The sequence below is a fragment of the Macadamia integrifolia genome, unplaced genomic scaffold (genome assembly GCF_013358625.1).
Source record: "Macadamia integrifolia cultivar HAES 741 unplaced genomic scaffold, SCU_Mint_v3 scaffold629, whole genome shotgun sequence".
In the NCBI taxonomy this organism is placed as follows: domain Eukaryota; kingdom Viridiplantae; phylum Streptophyta; class Magnoliopsida; order Proteales; family Proteaceae; genus Macadamia; species Macadamia integrifolia.
The window spans coordinates 110,370-127,673 of NW_024870501.1; the positions used below are offsets into that span (position 1 = coordinate 110,370).

Here is a 17,304-nt window from a genome sequence, read left to right on the forward strand (position 1 = left end):
AAAAAATTGATGTGAAGTCACAATCCCTGCCCTTGTAAACCCTCCCACCCCCTTTTTTTTTCCCTTTATAAACTTAAAAGTAAGTTAACCATTTAACTTCTCTTTTTAATACTTTAAAAAATTAGTAACCTGACACTTACAAAATACACTGTGAGAGAAAGATATGCCAATATAACAATTAGAGCATTTTAAAATAAAAAATTATTGCATTTTGAATTAAATAATTATTAAAATTAGTAGTTATTTGAGACTAAACAATATTGTGGAGCCATATTGATTCCTTTGAAAATTAGGTTACTTTTCTCATTGAATTTCCCTAAAATAAAATGGTTTATATATGATTTTTTTTTTTTAATATTCCGTCGAATTTTTAGGTCTTATCATTTAAAAAAAAAAGAAGGCATTTTATCTTATGCTAATAGAACCGATATAGAATAATAGGAAATGGTTGGGAAATGAAGGGTGTAAGATGAGATGGGCAAAGTAGGTTACATGTGCAAGGGCTTAGTTTATAATATCTTATTGGAATAAATCAAAAACCGATACTCAACCCTTCTGTTGGCATGAATTCCTATTGTCACAAATCTAACTATTAAAAGGAATATTTTATCAATTTTTTACTATGTATATAATATTTTGATAGAATGAAGGTTATAATTTATTAGAGGCTAAAAATTAGGGGACAATTCCCCTCTCCTCCCCCTCCTCTCTTTTTTAAAGAATTTAAAACTTAGAAAGTGTGATAGAAAGAGTTAAATATATGATGGCCATAAAATTAAGACAAACTTCAAGATTTAATATGTAACCAATCCGTAGGATGTCCCATCTCTCTAGTAATCAAAATTATTAAATCAGCTTTAAAAGTGGAATACATAGGCTATTTTGGAGGGAGATGTGTTAATTGACAACTCAACTCATCGCAACTCTACCTACCTTATCCCAACTAAATTGACAGATAGTATTGATTGCATAGATCACATTTCTCAAATCAGTTCTATTCAAACTTCAAAGCCATGTTTATTATTAGTCCTAATCTATTCGTGTATTTCCTCATCATTTTTCCTAAAGTCATTTTTGTAAGCCTACCATTGGTTCTTTTAGCTCGTTTAATATGAATCAAGTCATCCCTCATTACTTGAGCATTCAATAGGCCTCCGTTGCATATATTTGTGCCACCTCAAATAGTTTTCTTATAAATTATCAAGCACCTGAGCTACACCTAAATTAGATCTAATTTATTTATTCCTCATTTTATTTTTTGTAGTTTTTCTAATCGTCCTCCTCTATCCACATTTCAACTATGCTAAGCTTGTTTATATGTTTAATAACAAATAAAATAAAGAAGAATAAATTGGTTCATATGTTGTTTCTCTAATATCCAACATTTCTTTTGGGTAGAACAGTATCCAATATAGCCTTGAACAGTCCATTTGTGAAAATGGATGTATATCAAAAAAATGACTGCATCTAAAATCTGGCCAAGTTCTAATCGTTCATGTTGACGCTTTAGCAATAAGATCAACTAAATCCTATTTGGACACTCTAGGAGCAAGCGTTGTTATTATGAAGAAATCCTTTATGAAGAAGATACATTAGCTACGTTTATAAATGAGAAATCGAGACTTGATGATATAACATTGGGTCTTCTAAAAATCTTTATACATCATTGTTGGTCATATGATAATTTATCATCATCAACATAATCATTATAAGTAGATTTACAAGATGGGAGGAGAAGACAACTAGATGGGTTGAATATTGGGGACATATTGTTGATATCACTCTCCCCACATGTGGAATGTTAGAGGTAGGCAATATGAATAGTTTCATCCGTGCTATGTAATTGTTTTAATAGATTTATAGCATACAACAACATCCAAAACCTTATCCCAACTTAATGAGGTTGGCTACATGGAGATTTCAAGCAAGGACAAATGCGAGGATCCATGAAAAAATATTGACAGATTATGACTAATTATAATAAGTGCCGGCTATCAACATGATGCACCACTACAAATCAACCTTAGGCTTATGATGACATACTATAGTAGATTTATAGCATGTACAACAAATAATGATGCATGAACTACAAAAGTACTATTAACCGTTACCCCTAGGGGTGTCAATTTGTGGCCCGAATCGGGTAAATCGACCGGGACCGATCGTTTAAAGACCGGCCCGGCCTGGACCGTTTATTAAACGTGTCGGGCTTGAGCCCGGCCCATTTATAAATGGTCGGTCTCGGTTTTGCTACTTGAACCGTCTGGCGCCCGATCGAGACCGATCGAATAACGCCCGACCGAGACCGGCCTATTGTGCACCGACTTGGCCTGACCCTTTAATGATTGTAGAATACCTATTTCACCCCCCAAATTAAAGAATAAAAACTAAAAAGTAAAGACATATTCACATTTTAAATAATGGTTATATTTTGTATCATTTATTGATTTATTGTCATTTTTTTGGGCTTGCATAAGTGGGCCGGAATATAATAGCACATTTTAAAGAGGGCCCGTTTAAAAACCGGTTAAAGCCCGTTTAAAAACCGGTTAAAGCCCGTTTAACATTAAACATGTCCGTAGCCCTGTTAAGGCCCGACTAAAGCCCGATTAAGGTGGCCCGATTATAACCCGAGACCGACCGACCGAATATAAAGTGTACCATGCCCTCAATAACTAAGCCCAATTAGTTAAATGGGCGGACATGGTGTAACCTTTGAAAGTATTCAAGTCCGATTAAGCCCGATCGAAACCGAACCGGCCCGACCGATTGACACCCCTAGTTACCCCCACCTCTCTCTCTCTCTCTCTCTCTCTCTCTCTCTCTCTCTCTCTATATATATATATATATACTATTAACCTAGAGTACCGAAGGGGAGGTGTGGAAGCCTCTCTAACCCAATTAAAAGTTAGGGTGTCAAAAGTTAGCAAGCATTGGTAAGCTCTATTTGAGCCGATCAATTGAAGCTTGATATTGGTCCAATAGATTTACTATCCGTGTTAGGCTCGAGTGGCTGAATAACAATTGGGTGTTCCAGTTGCATGATTGTGGATTGATGGACGCCTGATCGGTATTGATAGATAACCAATCGTTTATAGTTCAATTAACCTGTTTATGCGAATTTAGCTATTTATGGCTCATGTAAGGACTGTTTATAGCTCAATTAGTGAATGAACTGTGTAGTTCGTTTATAAATCAATTCGATTGAATCAACTATGAACCAATAACCGATAGACCACTAAATAGAAACATGCCCATGTCCTAGCCTATGAAATATGATTTCAAAAAGTTGGCAAAAACGATATGGAGCTTAAAATTGGTGTCTATATCGGTATTGGTCGTATCAAGTGGCTTTGGACCAATACCGATACTGATATATATGATGTGGAACAGAGCGGTATCAGATGTAATTTTAAATAGGGCAAGAGAACACTACCTCCTTGCATATGTACACACCAACTTGATTGGCCAATGAGAGGACACAAGTGTGTATCTTCAACACAGAATAACGTGGTATTTTTTCACCTACTGTATATCTTGATGCAGGTACATGTCAGGAGGTAACGTTGTCTTCCTTCTAAATATTAATTACTTTATGATAGATACGTTCATCTACATCTTTTGTATTATTATAAATCTCCGATGATATTAATATTTAGAACCATGCTCCACCACGCTGATATGAAACAAAACAACGTTTTTAAGGCACATATATAATAATTGAAGGAACTATTTGCATCAAATTGCAAGGAATGCCGAATGCCAAAGACAAAGCATTTATTAAAATTACCATATTGTTGGTATTGTTCCTAAACCTGCCCATCATTCTTCTCATTTAAATGGTCCCTACCAAACAACTCACTCATTAGATAAACCTCACTAGTCACAATGAGTAAAGCCTCTTTTGGAGGTCACGTGAATGCTTTATTTCTATTGATATAGTTGATATCATCCTCAACTTCATCAATCTTTAAAACTAGAGCCCCAAAACCCTTTAACTTTTTAATGTCAAAGCTAAGCTATAATTAATGTAATACTTGATATATGTATGTTTGATCATATATCATTAAGGTTTTAAAACTTTTGTCTATAATTCAACGAACGAATATCTTTTGCAAAAAAAAAAAAAAAAAACGAAAGGAAGAAAGAAAAAGGATTAAAGAAGCTATCTAGGTGTCCAGTACAATCTTTTACCTTTTGAAAGAGGGCATACAGTATGCTCCCCATGTTATTTGTGTGTACACGTTCCCAAAGGTAATTGGTTAGCAGTTTCAGGCTTTTTCTCTCTTTCTCGCTTATGCGGGGTGGCAACTTTCAATTGGTGGATTTGGATTGGTTTTGATTTGGTTTGATTGATTTCAAAGTGAGAATGAATGAGTTGAAAACATGATCATCATTTCATTCCGAAAGATGTGGTAAGAAAAAGACTAATCCTTCACTCAATGTAAAAAATTCGATTAGGTTACCACTAGAGAGCTTGGACACCCTACCTTCTGCCATCAGGGTATGATATTGATCATTTGAGTTGTTTTGACTTACGTAAGTGTACATCGGTTGTTAGCTTGGTTTGATTTTGATTTCATATAGATTTAGTGCTGGTTTGAATTAGGTTGACCATATAAATATATTTGTGAGGAGTATAGAAAAAAATGTCTTTTTTTTCCCCCGAATTTTGGGCTGTTAACAATTTCTTATTGGGTTATATTAGTTTGAGTTTGGTTTAGGTCCATTTTTTTAAGATTGATTTCGTTGTAGTCCTATTTGGTTAAGTGTTGCAAAACCTCAATCCAAAATATGATCCCCAATAAGTTTTTGGTTCAACCGATTTTGATCGATTTGGTTTGACTTCATTGGTTCAGATCAACTTTTGACACCCCAACTCTTATGTATGAAACTGTTCAGGCGCCCCTCATTGGTGTGCAGTGTGCTCAATGCAATTGATTTCTTATTCTCCTTCATCGTTGTAACTGTAAGCTTGATTAAAACGAGTTTAGAGCCTGAAAATATCATAAAGGTGTCAAACATTACTAGATCGATCGGATTGACCCACCAATCTATTTGGCATTGGTTTTGGTTAAGAAAACCATTAAGATACAAAACCGACCAAACCAACTGAAACTGTTTGGACCTTAAGAAAAGGGATAAGAAATCGAAAAACCCCAAAATTTGATAAATCTATTTTTTTAACAAAATTTCCTTTTTTGTTTTTTAGTATGAAAAATTGAGATCGGGCCAGTAACTAATCAACCGTTAGAAGAAACCAATAATGAATTGAAACTAATTGAACCAATAGCTATCAGCTTTGGTTTGGTTTTTTATACTTAGTTCTAACATCTTATTGATCCGGTTCTAGTTTGACCCAATACATGCAAAAAAAAAAAAAACCTTTAAAAAAAAAATCAAAATCGAACTAAATCAACAATTTGACACCCCTAGCAAGTGATATCAAACCACAGAGTTTACCAACTTAGCATGCTGGCATCTTTCGCAGAGTTTGATATCCAAACCACCAATACTTTAATACCTAAGTTATTCCTTACTAATAATTAAATACCCTCCCCTCAAAAAAAAAAAAAAAACTTAAGCTATCTTTTGGAAACTTTAGCTTTGGGTGCCAAACACAGTCGGAAGGGCTTCTCTGTCAAGTCTCAAGAAACCCTTGTTTTATAGGATATGTGGGCACCATGTCCTAATGTATATGCGTTGGAGGAATACATTCCTGGTTGTCCATTGCTGGAAGGTAAAGGGGCCATAACCCATTTTCTTACATAAAAGAAATGTCTCAATGAGTGGTGATGGTGGGTCCTCTCTAAGGATGGCGGTGTGGTGGCTTGAGAGAGTGAACCACAATGCTCCTTATGGGTATAGGCTTAGGTCCTATTTGCTTAGCCCACATTATATGGGTTAGGTTAAAACAAAACAAGTTTTGTATTAGAGGTTTGATTACTGAGTTTTCTCCCTATTGTCTCCTCTTGCACTTCTTTCTCAAGCTGTTCAAGGGTCTGCTCCTTTTGATTGTAAGGAAAATGCAAATATATCCTGCGGTTTCTTTCCTATCCTGACAGCTCAGAGATCTCTTCCCCTATATCTATTTATATAAGTTTTACTTAGGAATAGGACATTCATTTTTGGGCTGGGTTGGGTTACCCAAGCCCATCCTGAGCCCAACAACCTGGAAGATGAAATTTACATAATTATCGCCTCAAGATTTTACATAGGAATTGGACATTCTTTTGTGGCCTGCTTTGATTTCCAATCTATGTGTATGGGCGTGAGGCTGTGAGACTAGGGAGCATTCTTTCCGCTTGAATGTTTTTTTGGTAGAAATCTTTTCCTAATTTAAATCACAATATCGGGTATTGTATCCATCATTACTGATATTGCTACGGATCAAATGCATCAAGATGTATCGGTCTGATTCTAAATCAAACGGTCACTTTTTTCTTAAAAAAACAAATAGTATCATATTAATGGATCCATATCGCCTCAATTATCGTATAGGTTGGATAGAGTACCGAGATTTAACTCATGGTTGTGATCTAACGTTTGACATGTAGGCCCATGAATGAAGGGGCAGTTTTCTACCATCAGATTGGTTTAATCTAGTGACTCTAGTCGGCAATGTCAGATGGAATGTGCCTTTTTTTTTTTTTTTGGGTACAGGAATATGCGGTTCTGAGTCCCCCCGAATGACGATTCTCACGTTGCCAATTATTCCTTGATCCGTACTTAATGAAGCAGCAAGAGAACGCGCGCGCGCGCGCGCGAGAGGGAGAGGGAGAGAGAGAGAGAGCTCGAAACTTCCTTCGATGGCTGACGGAGACAAACCTCTGGTAATGATTGCAGAGGCATTCACAGATCTCGCAGCTACCGTAAATTCTGAAACCCTAGATGTCAAGGTTGCGCCTTTCTCTCATGCTTGTTCTCTCGTTTCTCCTCTTTTTGGTTCCTTGGGTATCGCATTCAAGTTCGCAGAGATGGATTACGTAGCAAAGGTTCAAAATTTTCATCGGTTATTAAATTTGTTTTGTTCTTTCATGAATGCGTTACTCTTGATGAGTCTATGACTTGGAAATTACGATTTAGTGATTGGTTCATAAATTCCTTTCCCTTATTGGTGGGTAACAGGTTCGTGATCTGGCTGAAGCGTCAAAGTCAATTGAAACATTACAATCTTTACTGGATCGGGACATTGAGAACAATTGTGTGAAGAAAGCTGGTAGTCATTCGAGAAACCTTCTTAGAGTGAAGCGTGGAATCGATATGGTCAGGGTTCTATTTGAGCAAATTCAAATTTCAGAGTATGTTTGACTACTCTAGTGTAAAAGTATGTTTTAATTTCGTGAATTCAAAATTTTTTTTTTCTTTTTTCTTTTGGGCATTAAGGAATAGTTTTTATGTATTGGATTTAATTAAATTACGCTACTCCTATCTCATGGTTTGGACTGAAGGAATATGGCACTGAATTGAAGACAACAATGGTCAAAATGCTTATTTAAAAGTAAATCTAGATGCGCTTGAAATCTTTTTAATGTTGAGATTAACGGCATTCACTGCTGATTGCTGAGTTCCACTCTATCAGGAGAGAGAGACTGGTTATGTATTATTGAGATCCCCTCTGAGGGTTGTGCTGATTGTTGTCGGACATTCAAACAGGACAATGTACACCTATTTGGATGATTTCCTATTTTAATATTTTAATTCAATCTTTGGTGTTACTGTGACGAAATCGAACTTCTGTTTCTCATTTTTTAGGGGTCAGTTTTGAAGTAAAGAGTTTTGTGCCTTTTTATAGTTAATGTTATTGCTTTAGAATCAAATTAGTGAAGAAATTTGAGTTCTGCTTATTACTGCTGTCATCAGTCATGGGCTTCTACTGGTTTCCAAGAAGTAAGAGTAGGCTTGTGAATATCAATTTTAGAACTCTTTTATTTGTTTTTGTTGTTAAAATTTGTGATGAAACAAACAGATTGATGTATATGAGGGACAGACAAAACAAACGTTTCAAAAGATACCATCAATATGAGGGACAGACAAAACAAACGTTTCAAAAGATACCTACTGGTCCTAGAGTGCTTTATGCATCAACATGATAGGTATCTAATAGGCCAGAAAGTAACCTAATAATTAATAATTTGATCCTAACCAAAAACTCAACTACATAGACCTGAAAGGAGAATGGAAAATCTATTCAAGGTATATCCATCAAAATGGGGAATTTATTTATTGACTATGGGATGTTCTGGTAGGGTTTATCCAATAGTAGCTAGATTTCTTTGTTCTCATGGCAGAGTGAGTTGTCATAGTATCTGCCAATAGAGTGGACTTGTAGTGAAGATCCTTGTGCTGCATGAGGGGTGGCCTATGATGGCTTTGCTCTTGAGTTGGTGGTCAAATGGAAAAGGACCTGCTGGCCTCTTTTCTTTCTTGAGAAGAGCTGCTTTGCTTGCAGTTTGCAGACTGATGAAGGAAAAATCAAGAGCAAGTTTCGATGGATTAGAGAGCCATCGGTAGGTGGTTCTGAGCCAAGCTCGATAGGAGTGAGTCAGAAAGTTTGAGAAACAAACCATTTGATTTGATTTGTTCTCAATAGCCATGAGATGATCATCTCAGGGTAATCTTTTTTGTCGACAGATGCTGTTATTACGCTTAGAGTCTTTGAAATATTAGAATCTTGTAGCATCTACGTTGAAAATTCAAGTTTTGTTTATGTCATTTACAATAACTTCCTATATATATATATATATATATCCAATTCTTATAAATTTGCTCCGGTCATCAATTCCTCAATCCAGTTTTGTCAATGTGGATGTAATAGTTGTAACTTGGCTGAACTTGGTCAGATTGGTGGAATTCTCTTTCATATATAGAGGTTTGTGAATGTCAGGTTTGATTGCTATAAGTAGGTAGCTGCTTTTAGGGGTCCACTAATACAAGATTGAGTACATGCCCTTATTGATGTCTCTATAATATACGTAGTTGATTACACAATATCAGAATAAATCTATGTTGATGGGGTTGGCATAGTGATTGATTTTTTCTAGAACTTACTAATAATGGATAATTCATTGCCAGGGGAAACTCCTTGAAGGATGCAGCTTCTGTGGCTTATGCCAACGTTTTTGCTCCCCACCATGGTTGGGCCATCAGGAAAGCTGTTTCTGCTGGGATGTATGCTCTTCCTACGAAGGCACAGCTCTTGAAAAAGCTGAATGAAGATGGTAAGTAACCATGTCTCCATAACTAGTGACCTTGAAACCATTTGATACGACTTTATCACATCATTAGGATAGTTTGCTAATTGGTTGACACTGCACTGCAACCGTATGCGGTCTTGGGTTCAAATTTATTTGCCAACCACCAAAAGAGCAGTTAGGATTGGTTGGCTAAAAGCATGGTTGTACTTTAAAAACTGATGAAAACTCAATTGGGTGCTTAAATTTAGTTTCTTGCATTGAACTTTCATAATTATTTGGCGATGATTCTTGTTGAGGTGCAGTCCCTATACAGGGCATTGAGAATACAGTTTGAATAAGTGGGAACTGTGGTCTCTGTGTGTCTCGGCTACTTTAAAATTCTGGCCCTATCTCATGATTATAATAAGCTGCTTGCATTTTTGTTCGTTAATGCTTTCAGAGGCCTCAGCAATGGTTCGGATGCAAAACTACGTTGTTGCTTCTGCACCTCTTATTCAGTACATCGACAAGCTATTTCTTTCAAAGCAGTTGGGCATAGACTGGTGAAGGTGAAGTTTTACATGATCTCATCAGATGGACCTTTGATTTGGATTCTTTAATCTTTGTCACGGGGAACTTGGCTTCTGTTGCCACTGTTGTTGCTCATGTAAACAAGTACAAATTACACTTATCTATTACACTCATGTATTGGTCCTAAAATGTTTTATTTTTAACTTGACGCTGTTATCTGACTAATAGAAGGAACAACACTATTTTGTAAAATTTCTCTCTCTCTCTCTCTCTTTTTTTTTTTCATGAATCAATACATTTTTACTGATAAGAGAAAGCTCAAGAACAAGGTGGATGTGGCAAGTTGAATATATAAACTAGCCAGAAAAATAGCACACTCCTTTGCATTGGTGGATACTGCCCATGTGACACAAAGGTCTCTCCCTTTAGCTCATCAGAGATGGTGCCACGTCACGTGAGGCTTCATGTTGATCAATGGTTGTATGGGTTGTGGTAGCTTTGTGATCTCTTGATAAGATGCTAAAAGTTTCCTAGGGATTAGAAGGTCCAAACTTATCCATCCCATGATTATCAGGGAATGGGGAATCCCCTTTTGCAACTGCAGTTCAATGGTGATTGACTTGAACAATTGAGGAACAGAAGAAAGAGGACTCATACTTCAACAGTCCCTCTTCCCTCGAGGCTAAGGCTAAGGCAAGGGTGTCAATCAGTTTGGTTTCGGCTTTTGGGTTCAATTCAGGATATAATATGTTTAAATTGAAACTGAACCAAAACCAAAACCAAAACAAATTGGTTTGGTTTTATTTGGTCTCTATTCAATTTCATTATGTACAGGGTCTTAGTAATTCGGTTCAAATTTGATTTAAGTGGAAATAACCACTGAAACAAAAAAAGTTGTCAAGGAAATTACTACCTCGTGAAGATTCAGATTCAGTCCCACGATGTACAACCTAGGGTATGTGTGAATGTACAACTCAACAAAGAAACCCATTATAGGTAATTTCACACAACTCAAACAAAGACTCATGATTGCAGGGCTTAGTGTGCTTCATGACGCATGATTGTCTATGATCTGTATGAAAAGATGCACCAATATAAGAGAGCCAAATATGCCATTATATGCTAGCCATGAGAGTGCTGCTCGATCATTCCTCATTTTGGTTCCACCCCCTCAATGCTAAGATGGTTCCAACCAATTCCTGAATGGAAAAGCTGTTAGGAATGACTGGGAATTGTCTGGCCACGGTCCATACCGTAGAGGAGCAAGTGCAAATAAGAAACAAATGGTCAGAACTAACAGGAGAACCTTGGCACCATGCAAGCTAAAACCCCTACTGTTGAAGGAGACCTAATGAGGAGCTCTATTAAGGAGCAGCTTCCATGAGAAAATTTTCACTTTTACAGTGCTTTGAATGTGTTAAACGCTTTGCCAAATAGGATTAGCTATACCCGACTCAGGATCTAGAGTGAACCTATAAGCAGATGCTACTGTGAAGTCTCCCTTGTATTATTTATTTATTTTTTGGGGGGGGGGGGTGGTTTGGGAGGGATAAGCAAAATAGCTAAAGAAGTGTCTTCAGGCCACCAATGACCAATCATTTTAGCTCCCCGAGTCATAGTAGGCTGGTGGATCATGTCAGCCACTTCGATATGGGTATTTGAGGGAACAGGAAAGGGGGCAAGGAAGGAGCTACCCTCAGAGTCCATGGATCCATCTACAGGTTGATACATCGACCACGACCAACCCCCTTCCCAAGCTTTTTTTTGCAAGGATAGCCTGGTTCATATTTTTCTCCAGTTTAAGATGGAGTCCTCGAGACTTCTTGGACTCGCATATTGTTCTCCAGCTTACGGTGGGAACCAAGGACTTATCCTCATTTGTCCGGCAGACTCGGTTAATAGTTTAAGGTGCTGTCAAAAGCTGACAACAAGACATAATAAAGGGGCATAGCTGCTCAAAAAGATTAATAATATATGGAGGACATGGATTCCACTTTAATACTTACTTCCCAACCTGATGATACACAACAGATACTCCATGAACACAATGATATTGAAACCAGGACAATACAGAAAAAAAGATTAAGACGTATTCATCTCTTTAGTTTGTCAGTAAAATTTGATTCATGAATCAATGTCAGTAGTTTAGTCCTTAATTATTTGCTTCACTTACTATTCATTTTCTATTAAGTTTCAGAAATCAATCTTCATTCAGAAACCATGCCTTGAACACAGATCACACAGTCACAGACCATTTTTTACATGTTAATGTTGATTGGATGAAGGAGAATTTCATAAAAAGGAGAGAAAACAAAAAAAAAGAAAAAAAGAAAAGAAAAATGGATTAAAGACTACAACAGAATGAATGGGAGGATATATCCCTGACGTCAAACTCTCATCTGTTCAACACGGTGAAAAAACCCAAATTCTTAAATCAAACTAATCTAATTCCTTCTGAAGCTTAATGCCCATAGTATTAGCAGTTCCAATGATTGATTTGCAGATTGCCTCCAATGACATGTACTGACAATAGGGATCAGACTGTTTTATCTTAGCTATCTCATATATGTGCTTTGGAGTTAAGACTGATGAGACAACATGGCCAGGGCGACTGCTTCCAGACTCAATTCCAGCTGCCTTTTTTAGGTACCAAGTGACGGAAGGAGACTTAACTGTGAATTCAAAGGTGTTATCCTTGAAAGCAGTGATGGTAACTGCCATCGGGGTGTCGGGTTTGTACTTCTGAGTTCGAGCATTGAAGTCCTTGCAGAAGGCCATTAGGTTAAGACGATACTGACCCAGGGCTGGTCCAACAGGTGGGGCTGGTCGAGCAGCACCAGCAGGAACAGTTAGCCGGATTGTAGCAGACACTGGCTTGCGAGTTAGGATCTCTTTTACAGATGCCATGGGCAAAGTGATTTTATTTCTTGTTCCTTAAGAGACAGATATATGGAAGAGAGTTTTAGAGGTTCAAAACACAGGTTTGCACCTACAAAATACAGGAAAAAAAATGATGTCACAGAATTGAATATCATCAATACACCACTCAAATATTCACCAGAACTACTGAAAGCATTCGACCAATCACCAAAGAAAAAATTGCAGAATTTACCCCAAAAATATGATAAAATGTAAGATTGAAAGAGACATACAGAATCACATCACAACACAAAATGTAGCAGGATAAAATGAAAGGGTCCATTTGATAATTTTTTTTTTTCCTGTTTCCGTTGAAAAAAAAAATTTTTAGTTGTTTTGTTATTTCTGTTTTTGTTGCAACAGAAAACATGTTTGATAATGGAAGCTGCTCGGCCTTTTTTTTTTTTAACAAAAAGAATAGTGGACACATGAGTGTGTATGAGAGAGTGGTCATTTGGAATGTCTTAGAGAAAAGAAGGGGTGTGGATAACTATGTAAATATAATCAAGGACAAGTATAAGGGAGTGGTGACGAGTGTCAAGACGATAGAGGGTAAAAGTAATGAATTCCCAATTACTATTGGGCTACACCAAGGATCGGCTCTAAGTCCTTATTTGTTTGCACTCATAATAGATGATCTAACCAAGCACGTACAAAACCCGATTCCTTGGTGTATGCTATTTGTAGATGATATAGTGCTGATAGACGAAACAATGGAAGGGATTACTACTAAATTGGAGCTATGGAGATCAAACTTGGAATCAAGAGGTTTTATGATAAGCAGAACGAAGACAAAGTATATGATGTGCCCCTTCAGTCAGACTAGAAGAAGGGAAGGAGTGGTGAAACTTGGGAAACATAAGCTACCCCAGAGTGATTGTTTTAAATACCTGGGGTCTATCTTTAACAAAAAGGGGATATAGAGGATGATGTTGCTCACAGAATTAAAGTGAGATAGATGAAATGGAGAGGTGCGTCAGGAGTACTAAATGACAAAAGAATGTCTACTAAACTTAAGGGAAAATTCTACAAGATAGTGGTACGACCAGCTATGACATATGGAGCGGAGTGTTGGGCAGTTAAGAAGAATGATTTGACTAAAATGAGTGTAGCTAAGATGAGAATGCTAAGAAGACTGTTTAGTAAGACTAGGAGAGATAGAGTAAGGAATGATTGTATAAGAAATGAGTTGGGGGTTGCACCAATCTAGGACAAGCTCCGCGAAAACCGATTGAGGTGGTATGGCCATGTGCAACGGAGACCAATAGATGCCCTAGTAAGGAAGAGTGAGTACATTCATTTGGAGGAAACTAAAAGAGGTAGGGGTAGGCCTAAAATAACTATTAATGTAGTGGTGAGAAGAGACATGTACACGGTGGGGCTCGATCCTAGTAATGACCATGGATAGAGTTTTGTATAGGACAAGGATCTGGGTAGCAAACCCCGTGTAAGGGGGGTCCCTATGATGCATCTTTGATTTCTGCCTTATTTGCTTCTCTTAGTCCATTTTCACTTATTTTTCCTTTTTCCCTATGATGCATTTTTTTTTTTTTTTTGGGTGCTTCTTGATTTCCCTTTTTTTCATATCGGATCCATGTAGCCGACCCCATTTAGTTGGGATAAAGTTATGTTGTTGTTGTAATAGTGGACACACATTTAGAAACAATTTTCTGTTTTCAATTGGTTGTCCCCCCCCCTCTTTTATTTATTATATTTATTGAAGATAAAACACACAGTACATAAACATGACATTGTCCACAACATCATGATAGACATTCCCCTTCGGAGAAGTGCTAATCATTCAGGAAATCCACTTGCCCATTCTTTATTACACAAATCACTTGTCATGGTGGCTAAGGAGTGGCCAAGTGGTTTGCTAAGTGAGACACATTCATGAATCCCAAAACAAACTTGCACACTTAATCCATACATGAGTTGATACTCCTCAATTTGGTGCTCCTAACAAGTGCCACTTATTACACGGTCTTAAGAAGTTTAGAAACCAACACCGCCGCGGGGGGAGGGGGTGGTGTTACGGAAAAGCTCTTTCAGGACTTCCTTTATGAGGTTGGGGAAGGGCTCAGGTTGATAGTTTGTTCTATGTTGGCAGAGCCACCTCATCACTACAAGAGACCTCTTATAACTGGGTTCATAAGATATTAAAAGCCGTACCATCTCTTTTGTTCATTGGGCTTTCCTGTTTAAAAAAGCATTTTCCATCACAAATCAGATCAATATTTTGAAAAGATTAGATAGTTTCATCAGATCTGAACATCAGCATGGAACTAATCCCATAAAGGAGAACCTATGAAAATGTGATCTATACTCAACCCTCAGCATGATGTGACTGCAGCACAATCCTAGGTTTACTGTGGTCACCTGCACCTCAAGTAGAGGATAGAGACGTGTCACTGGTTCAAGTTGGTAGCCAAAATAAAACTAAAAATCTATGTCATACTCCACCAAGAGAATGATTTATCCAGCTGTCCAAAAGACTCAAGTTGCTTGTTGACCATTTCCCACTTCCAAAAATTTCAGAAACTATTGAAATGTAAGAGAACGAACTAAAAACCCCAAAAAATAAAATTAAAAAGCAAATGACAAGGTGTTAAATCTTCTCTATGGCAAACATGCTTACTTACAAAGCAAAGTGTTGAGCAATGCGAATACAAAAGTCTAACACTGAACCTTGCTGTTCAATTTCAATTTAAATACATATGAAAAATGCTTAGAAAACACATCAAAATGGATTGGATTACCTTCTGATCTATGAGTACCAATTCTAACAATTTCTGTATTAATAAAACCATACAAAGCCCAAGTGAGCTTTCCCACTTCTCATATCAGATCTTCAGCAATGACAAAGTTAAAGAGTACAAAGAGATTGTATACGTTAGGTACAACCACCAAGGACAGTTGCAACAAGTCTAGGAACACCTAGTCCCTCAAGATATGCACATGACTATTTGTCATGTTGTAACTACTCCATACTAGCACGTCCCATTGACTCCATCTTCCAAGCACCTCAAGCTGACAAGCCTAGTGCTTAATAACCCATCTCTCATACCTCAGTTCCTATTGCCAAAACACGACACTCACCCATGTTTCCCTCTCCCAAATTCATATGCAAAAAAAAAAAAACCCTGGTTTTGGATTCCTCATCGTCCCAAGTCCTATTTGATTAGTTATGAATCTATGCAGAGATCCTAAAAGAACTTCATATTTCTTACGTTATTCCCTTGAGGTCATTAGACATTCAAACAAAGTGTTTGCACAATCGAGCAAACAGTCAAGCAAAGAGAAATTCAAGCTGTAGCAGAGAAAGTCAGTACTTCTTATTGAACTTAATAATATAGAGAACAGATTCCAACTCAAGAGGCAAATGCCAAGAGGGAACATGTAAGGTAGTTCAAACAAATTCAGAAACGCAACAAGAAATTCCCAAGCAGAGAAACAGATGATTTGCTGGCACTCACTCCCCGACCGATTACCCACTTCAATGACAAAAAACTAGATAAGAAACACCAATTTGCAATCATATCGGAGTTTTGATAAGCTTACCAGATCCAAACAGTCGAACTTGAACTTGAACTTGAACTTGAAGAACAATAGATCCTGGGTTCTATCGATGGAAAAAAACAACACTTTTGAATCCGCTCAACGGATCTAATGCCCTATAATGGAACACTAATGCACAGTCAAGAGGAGTTAGTTGAGTCGTCCCAGTGGCCCAAAACGGATCATCACAGTAGAGAGGAAATGGAGAAGAAGTTGGGTTTGACCGTTAGAAGGTGGAGCAAAACCCTAAACCCCTATCTCTTTTGCTTCTTGGCATTTGTTGAAAAAGTAAGTAAGACGAGCGTGTTGTGTGATCCGGCTCGTCTCTTTAGCTCTGATTGCAAAGGTATTGTCCCTTGTTACCTGGGCGATCGACACTTGTCCGAGGCTCATCCAACGGCTATAATTCCTTTCTCAGAAAAACCACCTGTCTTTATGGATCCAACCCACACCCGATATAGTTCCTTCTATGCACACCTCAGTCATATTGTAGAAAAACAAGGCAATCTGTTAAACCTAAACCAAATAGAGGTGAAATGTGGAATATGGTTCACCAATGAAAATCCAGATTCAAACAGATGGAACACAAGAATGATGATGATGAAAAAGAAAAACAGAAATAGAGGTAACTTTCAAGATAAGAGTTCTCAGATAATACCAATCAGTGAGACAACTACCCACAAAACGTCTACCCTATTCCACATTTCAGAAAACTAAAACCCCATAGTAGAGAAGAATTGGAGAGATCCATGAAAATAATTCCCCCCCCCCCCCCCCCAAAAAAAAAAAAAACAAGGGTTTCGGGATTTACCTCCTTGAAGAAAACCTCAAAACTGATCGTTCTGCTTCGCTGTTATTGCCGACGTTCTAGCTTCGCTTCTCCCTCGCATTCAACCTCGGCACCTCTGTTCGACGTTCTCCTTCGCGTTCAACTTCAGCGATTGATTTTTGGGAGAGAAGAGAGTGGAAGAGACTAGGGCGGGATTTTGTTTTGATATGTGGAGAGGAGAGAGGAGACGGAGAGGCTCCGATTTGATTGAATTGGGTATGGGTTGGATCCATGAAGATGTGTATTTTTTAGAAAGAAAACCACAGCCGTTGGATGAGCCTCAAACAGATG

The 17,304-nt window shown here is 37.6% G+C and overlaps 2 protein-coding genes across 3 annotated transcripts; one reads left to right on the plus strand and one right to left on the minus strand.

The window, feature by feature from the left end:
- The first annotated feature begins 6,724 nt into the window (after positions 1-6,724).
- Positions 6,725-9,959, plus strand: LOC122069510 (accelerated cell death 11). Its single transcript, XM_042633541.1, has 4 exons — positions 6,725-6,995; positions 7,129-7,301; positions 9,076-9,221; positions 9,637-9,959. Exons 1-4 carry the CDS (start codon positions 6,810-6,812, stop codon positions 9,741-9,743), a joined length of 612 nt encoding a protein of 203 aa, XP_042489475.1. The 5' UTR covers positions 6,725-6,809; the 3' UTR covers positions 9,744-9,959.
- A 1,927-nt stretch (positions 9,960-11,886) lies between these two features.
- Positions 11,887-17,228, minus strand: LOC122069495 (54S ribosomal protein L19, mitochondrial-like). Of its 2 annotated transcripts, XM_042633522.1 has the most exons (3): positions 16,996-17,228; positions 16,188-16,691; positions 11,887-12,696 (listed from the first exon to the last, which is right to left on the minus strand). In XM_042633522.1, the coding sequence occupies exon 3, from the start codon at positions 12,612-12,614 to the stop codon at positions 12,147-12,149; it is 468 nt and encodes a 155-aa protein (XP_042489456.1). In that variant the 5' UTR covers positions 12,615-12,696; positions 16,188-16,691; positions 16,996-17,228; the 3' UTR covers positions 11,887-12,146. The 2 variants fall into 2 exon arrangements, with proteins under 2 accessions (XP_042489456.1, XP_042489455.1); XM_042633521.1 differs by lacking the exon at positions 16,188-16,691.
- Positions 17,229-17,304: the final 76 nt, after the last annotated feature.